The sequence below is a fragment of the Gymnoscopelus microlampas genome (assembly GCF_963454915.1).
Source record: "Gymnoscopelus microlampas genome assembly, chromosome: 4".
In the NCBI taxonomy this organism is placed as follows: domain Eukaryota; kingdom Metazoa; phylum Chordata; class Actinopteri; order Myctophiformes; family Myctophidae; genus Gymnoscopelus; species Gymnoscopelus microlampas.
The window spans coordinates 4305812-4319038 of NC_139941.1; the positions used below are offsets into that span (position 1 = coordinate 4305812).

General features: G+C 40.4%; 1 protein-coding gene across 1 annotated transcript; it reads right to left on the minus strand.

Moving 5' to 3' along the window:
• Positions 1–276: 276 nt before the first annotated feature.
• Positions 277–1689, minus strand: LOC311043258 (uncharacterized protein; the record flags this gene model as incomplete). Its single annotated transcript, XM_084054434.1, has 4 exons — positions 277–811; positions 931–1011; positions 1113–1236; positions 1509–1689. The coding sequence occupies 4 exons, from the start codon at positions 1687–1689 to the stop codon at positions 277–279; spliced, it is 921 nt and encodes a 306-aa protein (XP_083910560.1).
• Between the last annotated feature and the right edge of the window lie 11538 nt (positions 1690–13227).

Genomic DNA, 13227 nt, shown 5'->3' on the forward strand with positions numbered 1-13227 from the left:
ATATACTGTATAAGTCTGTAAAATGTATCTTTATATAATGTTTATTATAAACAGTATTAGTATTTATCTACAGATATTTACATTCCAAAAATAAATCATATGTTCTTCAGAAGAGACATTTAGTTCAGTGCAATGTGTTTACTTTGACATTAAAACAATTCTGAACTGGAGCTTTTCTCAAGTAAAGACTTTCCCAGCAGTGTAACAATGTTCATCATCTTCATCACAGTGTTTATGGTTGAGGTTCTGAATCTGCTATCTTCATCACAGCAGAACTCACAAGGTGGTTGATGTCATGTGGTCTGATGTTGAGGTCATGTGGACAGGTGATGAGGTCATAGGCATAGATGATGAGGTCATGTGGTCTGATGTTGGGGTCATGTGGACAGGTGATGAGGTCATAGGCATAGATGATGATGTCATGTGGTCTGATGTTGAGGTCATGTGGACAGGTGACGAGGTCATAGGCATAGATGATGAGGTCAAGTGGTCCGATGTTGAGGTCATGTGGACAGGTGATGAGGTCATAGGCATAGATGATGAGGTCATGTGGTCTGATGTTGGGGTCATGTGGACAGGTGATGAGGTCATAGGCATAGATGATGAGGTCATGTGGTCTGATATTGGGGTCATGTGGACAGGTGATGAGGTCATAGGCATAGATGATGAGGTCATGTGGACAGGTGATGAGGTCATAGGCATAGATGATGAGGTCATGTGGACAGGTGATGAGGTCATAGGAACAGAGGACGTTGAGGTCAGTGTAGAGGTGATGGAAGGGGTTGTTGGTTTCACCACTTCTTTTTCTTTCCTGAAACAAAAAAGTCACATCAGTCTCAATTGTTGTTGTCTTGATGTGGAGTAAATACAGATTTTCATATTGCTTGATATTATTTTAGTGCAGCTCAGTCAAGTTAATGTTAATCTTACTTTAATTGATCTTTAAAGTAGATAAAAAGTCCGAACTTTGACTCTGGATTCACGCACATCTTGCCATTTGCTGTTTCCACACTGGAGATGGATAAAATAATATTAGACAGGTGATAGAAAACAGTGTGTAAAGTAAACGGCACCTCTAATGACTTACGTGCTATTTGAAACATTGTACTTACACAATCTCCCTGTGATTACATGTGTTACTCGGTTCATACACCTTGTAAGCCTTGATGAGTCTTGTGTTCATGTGGTTGACTCCTTTATTTAAACATAGGCAGGACCTTCTATTGCCTGTATGGCCTGTGGAATGAAGAGACAGTGGCATTAAATGATTCAATATATAAACTTGTATCTGTGGTTTTAAAACTCGTCACAAACTGCATCAGCAGCAAGCAAGAACACACAATGAAACGATTAGAGAGTAAACATCTGGCTTTTGAATATACAACTACATAATAGAATTACACAATCCATGATTTCCAACTCAATCTAACCATTAACTGTGCAGGCTGGTATTTATGCAAAGCGACTTGATGTGCAACAATGTATATTAGTGTAAAAAGCCACATTACCTTCTACATGCAGAGCAAGCAGGCAGATGAGAACGGTGATGACAGCTGATTTCATGATGCTGGACATGATGGAGAGAAGCTTCTTCAAGTGTTCTGATGGTTTCCTCTGTTGTGGATGGAGGAGAGCTCTCATATTTATGTTCAAAGATGCACACTCCCCCTCTCCCTCCTCCCTCCTCATCCTCCCTCACTTCCCCACTGGGTTGCAGTCCAGACACAGCATCACTCGTTCCTCTTTTAGTTCCGTTTTCCTAAAATCCATCCATAGAAGAGGAATCGCTCTGTTGGCCCATGTTTGAAGCCGTGCACGTGAGAGAAGTGAACGGAATTTGAGCAGTTTATAATAAACCACTGTTAGACCAAGGAGCTTTTATCAGATAAAGTGCATATCAGCTACTTGTCTGACTGTTTCTAATCAATCTCAAATGCCATACTATTATGTGAACACACTGCAGTGGGTGATGCATATTAACATTATTAATATGCATCATGAATTGCATTTCAATCATTTAGGACACACATTATAAAGAGAGTGAAAATATGAAGACAATACAGCTATGATGACCGTGACACTGATCAGGGTTGATAAAAGGGACTGAATAAACGTTACACGTTCTGATAAGAAATCACGTGATCTTCCCTCCAGGCTGTCAGTGAAAGTGAAGCTGTGACAACTAAAGCCTGCTGCTGTTTCCTGTTTATTAGTTTCTCTTCAGTATTCTAAGGAATTTAACCACAGCAGGATACAGACACTGGGGTTTCCCCTGCATTTAATATTTCAAGAACAAAAGGCCATTTCTTCAAATGATCAAATATCACTGAGGCTAACAGTTGCATGCCTTGTAGCATATTTATTTGAGATGTTTAGTTTTATTGTTTTCCAAAGGCTTGGTACAGTCCATGTGTTTCAGTGCATTGAAACAGTGAAATAGCAGCAGCTGCTGCATTAGCAGTGGTGGAAAGTAACTAAGTACATTTACTCAGGTACTGTACTGTAAGTACTGCAAATACTGTAATATGAGGATGTTTTACTATACTGGAGTATTTTAAATGTTCAATACTTATACTTCTACTCCATTAAGTCTCAGAGGCAAATATTGTATCCTACTTTTACTCCACTACAGTTGAAAATTGTAGTTACTAGTTACTTTGTAGTTTTGGATTTTTACTACAAAACATACATTTGATTAACCACTTCATCCCTATATACTATAAATAGTGTATAGGGCAAATATTGTATCCTACTTTTACTCCACTACAGTTGAAAATTGTAGTTACTAGTTACTTTGTAGTTTTGGATTTTTACTACAAAACATACATTTGATTAACCACTTCATCCCTATATACTATAAATAGCCGATCTGCTATTTTCTAAATATTTGTATACATTTTGAACACTTGTGAAGTGGGACATTCTGCACAATGAGTACTTTTACTTTTGGTACTTTAAGTATATTTTGATGCCGATAATTTTGTACTTTTACTTAATGTTGAATACCGGACTTTCATTTGTAACGGTAAGAGTATTTCTTCATTATGGTATTAATACTTTTACTTAAGTAAAACATGTCAAGGTGCAACTCAAGAGAAGTATACGACCCAACAGCAGAACAGACAGGCAGGAGCATAGCAGGTCAAATGCACAAGGATTTACTTGAACAGTGGTGGGAAAAGCAGGCTACTCTATTTTTTACCTAAGTAAAAGTATCAATACCACCATGTGCAAATACTCTGTTAAAAGTAAAAGTCCAGTATTAAAAATGTACTTCAGCAAAAGTACAAAAGTATTGTCATCAGAATATACTTAAAGTACCAAAAGTAAAACCCATTGTGCAGAATGTCCCATTTCACAAGTTACACATGTATAAAAGATCTTTTGAAAAAAAGGTCTTAAAAGTCCTTAAATTGTCACTACACTGTAATCTAGGGACCCCCCGCAAAAAAAAGAAGACGAATTTGGGGACTGCCTGGGGGTCCCGACCCACAGGTTGAGAACCTCTGGTCTAGCACAGCATTTGTCCTTGTGTACAGTACAGTATGTCCCCTGTTTTGTGTAGTTTAGTGTAGTTTAGTTTAGTTTATTTGGTTTATGAAGGACAGTGTGCACATACATTAGTTATACAACATTAAGAATCAAAAGATGGGATCTGTATAGTCAATAAAAATGATTGCACAAACAAAAAACACAACATAATGTCATAGTATCAGGACTACAGTGTCAAATACAGTACAAACGACAATACAGGAACAGCATACAATAAACAATAATAATAATAATAATAACTAGACGCGTCGCAATTCCGGGGAAATTGCAGAGTGTGGTTGCGCCGACGCCGGTCGCGGGTCGCGGCCGCCGGGACTCGAGGAATACGCCGGGAGGAATAACGTCGGAGGCTGCACCAATTACATTGTGTCGTCACTCCTGAGATCGCTTGCGTTTCATTTTGAGAGGATTGATCCCCCCAAAAATCATGTTTTTGCATCGAACGGTTACGTTTTGCGCATTTGTGGCGCCCCCTATGGGTCTGAGTGGAAATGCTTTTGGGGATTTGTTGAGTAAACCACCCTCGACATGTGATTCAAATCTGGGATCGATTGGACATTTCGTTCGTGATTTTTGGCATTCTTTGTAAAACGGGCCCCTCCCGCTAAATTTGGAAGCCAATTACGGACGAACGGTAAGGACTATCAAAATGCCGTTTGGATATCTTTATCGCATGGGTCCATAGATCATGTGTACCGATTTGTGTGAGATTTGGAAAAAAATTGTAGGAAAAGGAGCAAAAAGTGTGTTTTGAAGAAAATTCAAAATGGCGGAAAATGTATCCTGACGCAAATGGGCGTGGCCTATATGGGGAGATGCGTAGTGACCCAAGGAATCCAGGTGAAAAGAATTTTGATTTTAGGACCTACGGTTCAAGAGTTACAGGCCAAAACGTACAGGGGGCTGTTATAGCGCCACCATGAAGCCGAATGGTGTGATACTTTTTTTAATAATTTCGGAGAAAATTATGAACCTCCCCTCCAAATGTGGTAACTATAGCTCTTATGGTTTTTCAGAAAAAAATACTTGAATTTGAGTTTTTTCACTTTTCCATTAAAGCGGATGGGGAAATTTAATGCACTAATAAATTAATATCAATTAAACTATACTACGGATGAACGGTAAGGACTATTACAATGCCGTTTGGATATGTTTATCGCATGGGTCCAGAGATCATGTGTACCGATTTTTGTGACATTTGGACGTTTCGTTGGTGAATTTTGGCATTTTTGGTAAAGCGGGCCCCTCCCACTAACTTTGGAAGCCAATTACTGATGAACGGTAATGACTATCAATATGCCGTTTGGATATATTCATCGCATGGGTCCATAGATCATGTGTACCGATTTGTGTGAGATTTGGACAAAATTTGAAGGAAAAGGAGCAAAAAGTGTGTTTTGAAGAAAATTCAAAATGGCGGAAAATCTATCCTGACGCAAATGGGCGTGGCCTATATGAGGAGATGCGTCGTGACCCAAGGAATCCAGGTGAAAATAAATTTTGATTGTAGGACCTACGGTTCAAGAGTTACAGGCCAAAACGTAAAGGGGGCTGTTATAGCGCCACCATGAGGCCGAATGGTGTGATATTTTTTTAAATAATTTCAGAGAAAATTATAAACCTCCCCTCCAAATGTGGTAACTCTAGCTCTTACGGTTTCTGAGAAAAAAATACTTGAATTTGAGTTTTTTCACTTTTCCATTAAAGCGGATGGGGAAATTTAATGCACTAATAAATTAATATCAATTAAACTATACTACGGATGAACGGTAAGGACTATTACAATGCCGTTTGGATATGTTTATCGCATGGGTCCAGAGATCATGTGTACCGATTTTTGTGACATTTGGACGTTTCGTTGGTGAATTTTGGCATTTTTGGTAAAGCGGGCCCCTCCCACTAACTTTGGAAGCCAATTACTGATGAACGGTAAGGACTATCAATATGCCGTTTGGATATATTCATCGCATGGGTCCATAGATCATGTGTACCGATTTGTGTGAGATTTGGACAAAATTTGAAGGAAAAGGAGCAAAAAGTGTGTTTTGAAGAAAATTCAAAATGGCGGAAAATCTATCCTGACGCAAATGGGCGTGGCCTATATGGGGAGATGCGTCGTGACCCAAGGAATCCAGGTGAAAAGAAATTTTGATTGTAGGACCTACGGTTCAAGAGTTACAGGCCAAAACGTAAAGGGGGCTGTTATAGCGCCACCATGAGGCCGAATGGTGTGATATTTTTTTAAATAATTTCAAAGAAAATTATGAACCTCCCCTCCAAATCTGATAACTCTAGCTCTTACGGTTTCTGAGAAAAAAATACTTGAATTTCAGTTTTTTCACTTTTCCATTAAAGCGGATGGGGACATTTAATGGCACTAATAAATTAATATCAATTAAACTATTCAACCAATCTCTTAGCCCTATACAAGCGCAGGATTCCCGTTCAAGACGGTCATTTTGATATATGGCACAACATTAGGGGATAAAAACTGTGGGAGGAGATGCGTCTGAAAAAAAGTTTATCTATAAATAAATAAATAAATAAAGAGTATAGAGTACTATTAGTCTGGTTGCCCTGTTGGGCAACCACACTAACTAGACGCGTCGCAATTCCGGGGAAATTGCAGAGTGTGGTTGCGCCGACGCCGGTCGCGGGTGGCGGCCGCCGGGACTCGAGGAATAGGCCGGGAGGAATAACGTCGGAGGCTGCGCCAATTACATTGTCACGTCTCTCATGAGATCGCTTGCGTTTCATTTTGAAAGGATCGATCCACCCTGAAATAATGTTTTTGCATCAAACGGTTACATTTTGCGCATTTGTGGCGCCCCCTATGGGTCAAAGTGGAAATGCTTTTGGGAATTTGTTGAGTAAACCACCCTCGACATGTGATTTGAATTTGGGATTGACCGGACGTTTCGTTCGTGATTTCTGGCATTTTTGGTCAAACGGGCCCCTCCCGCTAACTTTGGAAGCCATTTACGGACGAACGGTAAGGTCTATGAAAATGCCGTTTGGATATGTTTACCGCATGGGCTCAGAGATTATGTGTACCGATTTGTGTGAGATTTGGAAAAAAAATGTAGGAAAAGGAGCAAAAAGTGTGTTTTGAAGAAAATTCAAAATGGCGGAAAATCTATCCTGACGCAAATGGGCGTGGCCTATATGGGGAGATGCGTAATGACCCAAGGAATCTAGGGAAAAAGAAATTTTGATTTTACGACCTACGGTTCAAGAGTTATAGGCCAAAAGGTAAAGTGGGCTGTTATAGCGCCACCATGTGGCCGACTGGTGTGATTATTTTCATAATAATTTCGCAAAAAACTATTAACCTCCCCTCCAAATCTTGTAACTGTAGCCCTTACGGTTTCCGAGAAAAAAATACTTGAATGGGAGTTTTTGCAATTCCCATTAAAGTGGATGGGGAAATTTAATGCAGAAATAAATCAATATCAAAAAATCTATCCTGACGCAAATGGGCGTGGCCTATATGGGGAGATGCGTAGTGACCCAAGGAATCCAGGTGAAAAGAAATTTTGATTTTCGGACCTACGGTTCAAGAGTTACAGGCCAAAACGTAAAGGGGGCTGTTATAGCGCCACCATGAGGCCGAATGGTGTGATATTTTTTTCAATAATTTCGGACAATATTATGAATTATCCCTCCAAATCTGATAACTCTAGCTCTTACGGTTTCTGAGAAAAAAATACTTGAATTTGAGTTTTTTCACTTTTCCATTAAAGTGGATGGGGACATTTAATGGCACTAATAAATTAATATCAATTAAACTATTCAACCAATCTCTTAGCCCTATACACGCGCACGATTCCCGATTTAGACGGTCATTTTGATATATGGCACAACATTGGGGGATAAAAACTGTGGGAGGAGATGCGTCTGAAAAAAAGTTTATCTATAAATAAAGATATAAAGTGTATAGAGTACTATAGTCTGGTTGCCCTGTTGGGCAACCACACTAACTAGACGCGTCGCAATTCCGGGGAAATTGCAGAGTGTGGTTGCGCCGACGCCGGTCGCGGGTCGCGGCCGCCGGGACTCGAGGAATAGGCCGGGAGGAATAACGTCGGAGGCTGCGCCAATTACATTGTCACGTCTCTCATGATATCGCTTGCGTTTCATTTTGAAAGGATCGATCCACCCCGAAATAATGTTTTTGCATCAAACGGTTACATTTTGCGCATTTGTGGCGCCCCCTATGGGTCAAAGTGGAAATGCTTTTGGGAATTTGTTGAGTAAACCACCCTCGACATGTGATTCGAATTTGGGATTGACCGGACGTTTCGTTCGTGATTTCTGGCATTTTTGGTAAAACGGGCCCCTCCCGCTAACTTTGGAAGCCATTTACGGACGGACGGTACGGACTATCAAAATTCCGCTTGGATAGGTTTATCGCATGGGTCCATAGATCACGTGTACCGATTTGTGTGAGATTTGGAAAAAAATTGAAGGAAAAGGAGCAAAAAGTGTGTTTTGAAGAAAATTCAAAATGGCGGAAAATCTATCCTGACGCAAATGGGCGTGGCCTATATGGGAAGATGCGTCGTGACCCAAGGAATCCAGGGAAAAATAAATTTTGATTTTACGACCTACGGTTCAAGAGTTATAGGCCAAAAGGTAAAGGGGGCTGTTATAGCGCCACCATGTGGCCGACTGGTGTGATTATTTTCTTAATAATTTTTCAAAAAACTATTAACCTCCCCTCCAAATCTTGTAACTGTAGCCCTTACGGTGTCCGAGAAAAAAATACTTGAATGGGAGTTTTTGCAATTCCCATTAAAGTGGATGGGGAAATTTAATGCACAAATAAATCAATATCAAAAAATCTATCCTGACGCAAATGGGCGTGGCCTATATGGGGAGATGCGTAGTGACCCAAGGAATCCAGGTGAAAAGAAATTTTGATTTTCGGACCTACGGTTCAAGAGTTACAGGCCAAAACGTAAAGGGGGCTGTTATAGCGCCACCATGAGGCCGAATGGTGTGATATTTTTTTCAATAATTTCGGACAATATTATGAATTATCCCTCCAAATCTGATAACTCTAGCTCTTACGGTTTCTGAGAGAAAAATACTTGAATTTGAGTTTTTTCACTTTTCCATTAAAGCGGATGGGGACATTTAATGGCACTAATAAATTAATATCAATTAAACTATTCAACCAATCTCTTAGCCCTATACAAGCGCACGATTCCCGTTCAAGACGGTCATTTTGATATATGGCACAACATTAGGGGATAAAAACTGTGGGAGGAGATGCGTCTGAAAAAAAGTTGATCTATAAATAAATAAAGAGTATAGAGTACTATAGTCTGGTTGCCCTGTTGGGCAACCACACTAATAAAGAGTATAGAGTACTATAGTCTGGTTGCCCTGTTGGGCAACCACACTAATAATAACTAGACGCGTCGCAATTGGCAATTGCAAAGTGTGGTTGCGCCGACGCGGTCGGGACTCCAGTAATACGCCGGGAGGAATACCGTCGGAGACTGCGCCAATTACATCGTCACGTCACTCCTGAGATCGCCTGCGTTTCATTTTGAGAGGATCGATCCCCCAAAAATCATGTTTTTGCATCAAACGGTTACATTTCGAGCATTCGTGGCGCCCCCTATGGATCAAAGTGGAAATGCTTTTGGGGATTGGTTTAGTATACCACCCTCGACATGTGATTCAAATTTGGGATTGACCGGACGTTTTGTTCATGATTTATGGCATTTTTGGTCAAACGGGCCCCTCCCGCTAACTTTGGAAGCCATTTACGGACGGACGGTACGGACTATCAAAATTCCGCTTGGATAGGTTTATCGCATGGGTCCATAGATCACGTGTACCGATTTGTGTGAGATTTGGGAAATAATTGAAGGAAAAGGAGCAAAAAGTGTGTTTTGAAGAAAATTCAAAATGGCGGAAAATCTATCCTGACGCAAATGGGCGTGGCCTATATGGGAAGATGCGTCGTGAACCAAGGAATCCAGGGAAAAATAAATTTTGAATTTACGACCTACGGTTCAAGAGTTACAGGCCAAAAGGTAAAGGGGGCTGTTATAGCGCCACCATGTGGCCGACTGGTGTGATTATTTTCTTAATAATTTTTCTAAAAACTATTAACCTCCCTTCCAAGTTTTGTAACTGTAGCCTTTACGGTTTCCGAGAAAATAATACTTGAATGGGAGTTTTTGCAATTCCCATTAAAGTGGATGGGGAAATTTAATGCACAAATAAATCAATATCAAAAAATCTATCCTGACGCAAATGGGCGTGGCCTATATGGGGAGATGCGTCGTGACCCAAGGAATCCAGGTGAAAAGAAATTTTGATTTTAGGACCTACGGTTCAAGAGTTACGGGCCAAAACGTAAAGGGGGCTGTTATAGCGCCACCATGAGGCCGAATGGTGTGATATTTTTTGGGAGGATATAATTTGGGACTTAATTATGAATTTTCCCTCCAAATCTGATAACTCTAGCTCTTAAGGTTTCTGAGAAAAAAATACTTGAATTTGAGTTTTGTCACTTTTACATTAAAGTGGATGGGGGACATTTAATGCACTAATAAATCAATATCAATTAAACTATTTAACCAATCTCTTAGCAAAATACAAGCGCACGATTCCCGATTTAGACTGTCATTTTGACATATGGCACAACATTGGGGGATAAAAACTGTGGGAGGAGATGCGGTCCAAAGTATTGTTTATCTAAGTTTATCAATAACAATAGTCTGGTTGCCCTGTTGGGCAACCACACTAATAATACCATTGTGAAATATAAAGTGAGTAGTGATGTAAAGTTGCATAGTATAGTTCTCAAAGTGTGGTCCAGGGACCCCCAGGGGTTCGAGGGGGTCTTCCAGCAAAATGATTTCATCAACATCGGTTTAACCACTTTTACACTATACATCAGCTATTTGACAACAGCCGATCCACAAGCTCACAACGTGTAGCGATGCAAATTATTGTGAGCATGTAGATCTGCTTTTATTTTATTTGTCTTGAACTTTTTTGAAATATTTTCAATATTTTTTAAACCTTTTAACAAAAGTTCCTGGCACACAATTATCTTCAGATGGGGGTCGCTGGCCAAATATACATATTAATGTGGGGGTCCTTGATATGAAAAAGTTTGAGAGCCACTGATAATAAGTGCATAGATCAGTACCACAAATGGACAGAAGAGAGAGACAGAGTACTTCCTTATACAGTAAAGCACTCATTCAGGAATAGGCTCTATGCACAGCAGCCATATTGTAAGACATTCACAGGTGTTACCAATGATACTAATGAAGGCTCTGTTCCATTCTGGTCAAACAGAGTCAGGGTGCTGATATTGTGCATGTTGGCTCACTGGAAACACTCCCAAATTTACAGGTGTGTAACTCTGAGAGTGTACAAATGGAACCAAATGGACCCTTACTGGTCCATTTGGTTCCATTTGTACAGTCTCAGAGAAATGGGGGTCGTGGAAATTGAAAAATCTGAGAACCACTGTGCTACACTAAAATGGAACAGAGCCTTCATTAGTAGCATTGGTAACACCTGTGAAGGAAGTGATAATATGGCTGCTGTGCATAGAGACTATTATCAAAGGAAGTCTTTCCCAAATATGGATTTCCACATGGCTCCAGACTGCCTTCAAAAACACACATTCAGTCATCCTTTTCTGCTCAGTGGTTTGCAATCCATATTACGCTTATGAATTGGCACACATTCCGCTCACTAAGATCTCAGAAATGCATGTTATAACACATTATTGATGCATTAATGCAATTTATATCAATTTAACTTTCAACTTATTGGATAATCCTCGCTGTCGTGTGGAAACCTTGTATGTCCCAAACCAAACCGTTACTTTTCAGGAAATGGATAATAGAACCTGTAGTTACAGGTATTATTATTATTATTATTATTATTTAGTCACAAGTTAATAGCCAACTTTTCATTGGTTCAATATTTATAAAACACATGCACACGCATGCATGCATGCACACACGCACGCACGCACGCACACACACACACACACACACACACACACACACACACACACACACACACACACACACACACACACACACACACACACACACACACACACACTTTCAACCCGGCCAAAATTCAAACTTAAAGTATAAAATGGAGGATGACCAATAGCATTCCTTTTAAAAGAACCCGAAAAGATGAAATATGGAGATACAAGGTTTCTGTCCAACAGCTGTCCATCAAGATTACAGGTATGTTTTTTTTTATTTTGTAGAAACTGTAATGCACACCAATGGCTGTGGTGAGGTTTTGTTACTCAGGTCCTCCTGGTCATGGCAGAATAAATTACAAATAATACCTAACACTATATGTGCAAGTAAAGTCCATAAAGACATAACCTAACGCACAAAATGCAAGTACCAAAACAGTGTTAAAAAGAGCAACGTGACACACCATATGACACACACACACACACACACACACACACACACACACACACACACACACACACACACACACACACACACACACACACACACACACACACACACACACACGAATATACCTAGCAAGTGTTGCTTGCTCAAACAAACAAACAAAAACAAACAAACATGATCAAAAACATCTGATCAATGCAATGCATGACACATTGATCAATTTTTTTGTACACTATAGGTATAAACTCTATGTAACAAGGTCAAGCATCAACACAGGTACACGCAGGGTATACAATTATAATTTAGCACTGTAAGCCAGTGATTCTGAACATTTTTCCCAAGTTGATATGCATTTGATATATATTAGGTCATGACTCATGGACCCCCATTTGATGCAATTGTTTTTAAAAACTCTGCGACCCCAATCACTGTAAAGTCCTCAGTGTTAACTCTGACAGTGTACAAATGGTACCATTTTGTATACGTCAGAGTTACAGACCCATAAGAGTGCTTGTTGCGAACGCGGAAGGAGGCCTCCGCCCAAGTGGAGCTTACTATGAAAGTCTGCTCGGCTTGTGTGTCTGTCTGTCTGTCTGTCTGTGTGCAGTGCACTGCCTGGGTGCGGCCGACAGAGTGCGCCAGAGTGCAGCTACAGTCAAAACACACACACACACACACACACACACACACACACACACACACACACACACACACACACACGTAAATACACAATATTTTCGAGCTGCGTTCGCTTCCAGCGTTCGCGCGTCTTACTTGTACCCCTGGTGGTCCTCGGACCCGAAGAATAGACTATAAAACAATTTAAAAAAGGGATCGTCACATCACCCATTGGTTTCCAAAGACCACTATTTCAGCGAAAAATGGCTGCGAGTGCAACCGCAGCAGGTGTGCTATTGGTGGGTCTTCACTCAGTACAACCGAATCACAAGCCCCGAAAAGCATACCCTGCTTTATCTATTTCAGGGGTCTGCAACCTGCGGCTCTGGAGCCACATGTGGCTTTAGCCCTTCCCTTGTGGCTTCCTGTAGCTATAGAAAACATTCTATGGAAAGTTTTTTTGGGGGGCAAACACTGAAAAAGACATAGAAACGTAGGACCTATATTCATTGTGACAAAACAATACGGCCAGCAAGTGATAGAGGGAGGATAGTCCAGGGCTCAAGATCTTGTTTAATACAGGCAAAAAGTGCGGAGAAAATTATACTCATAAGACTGTAAAATG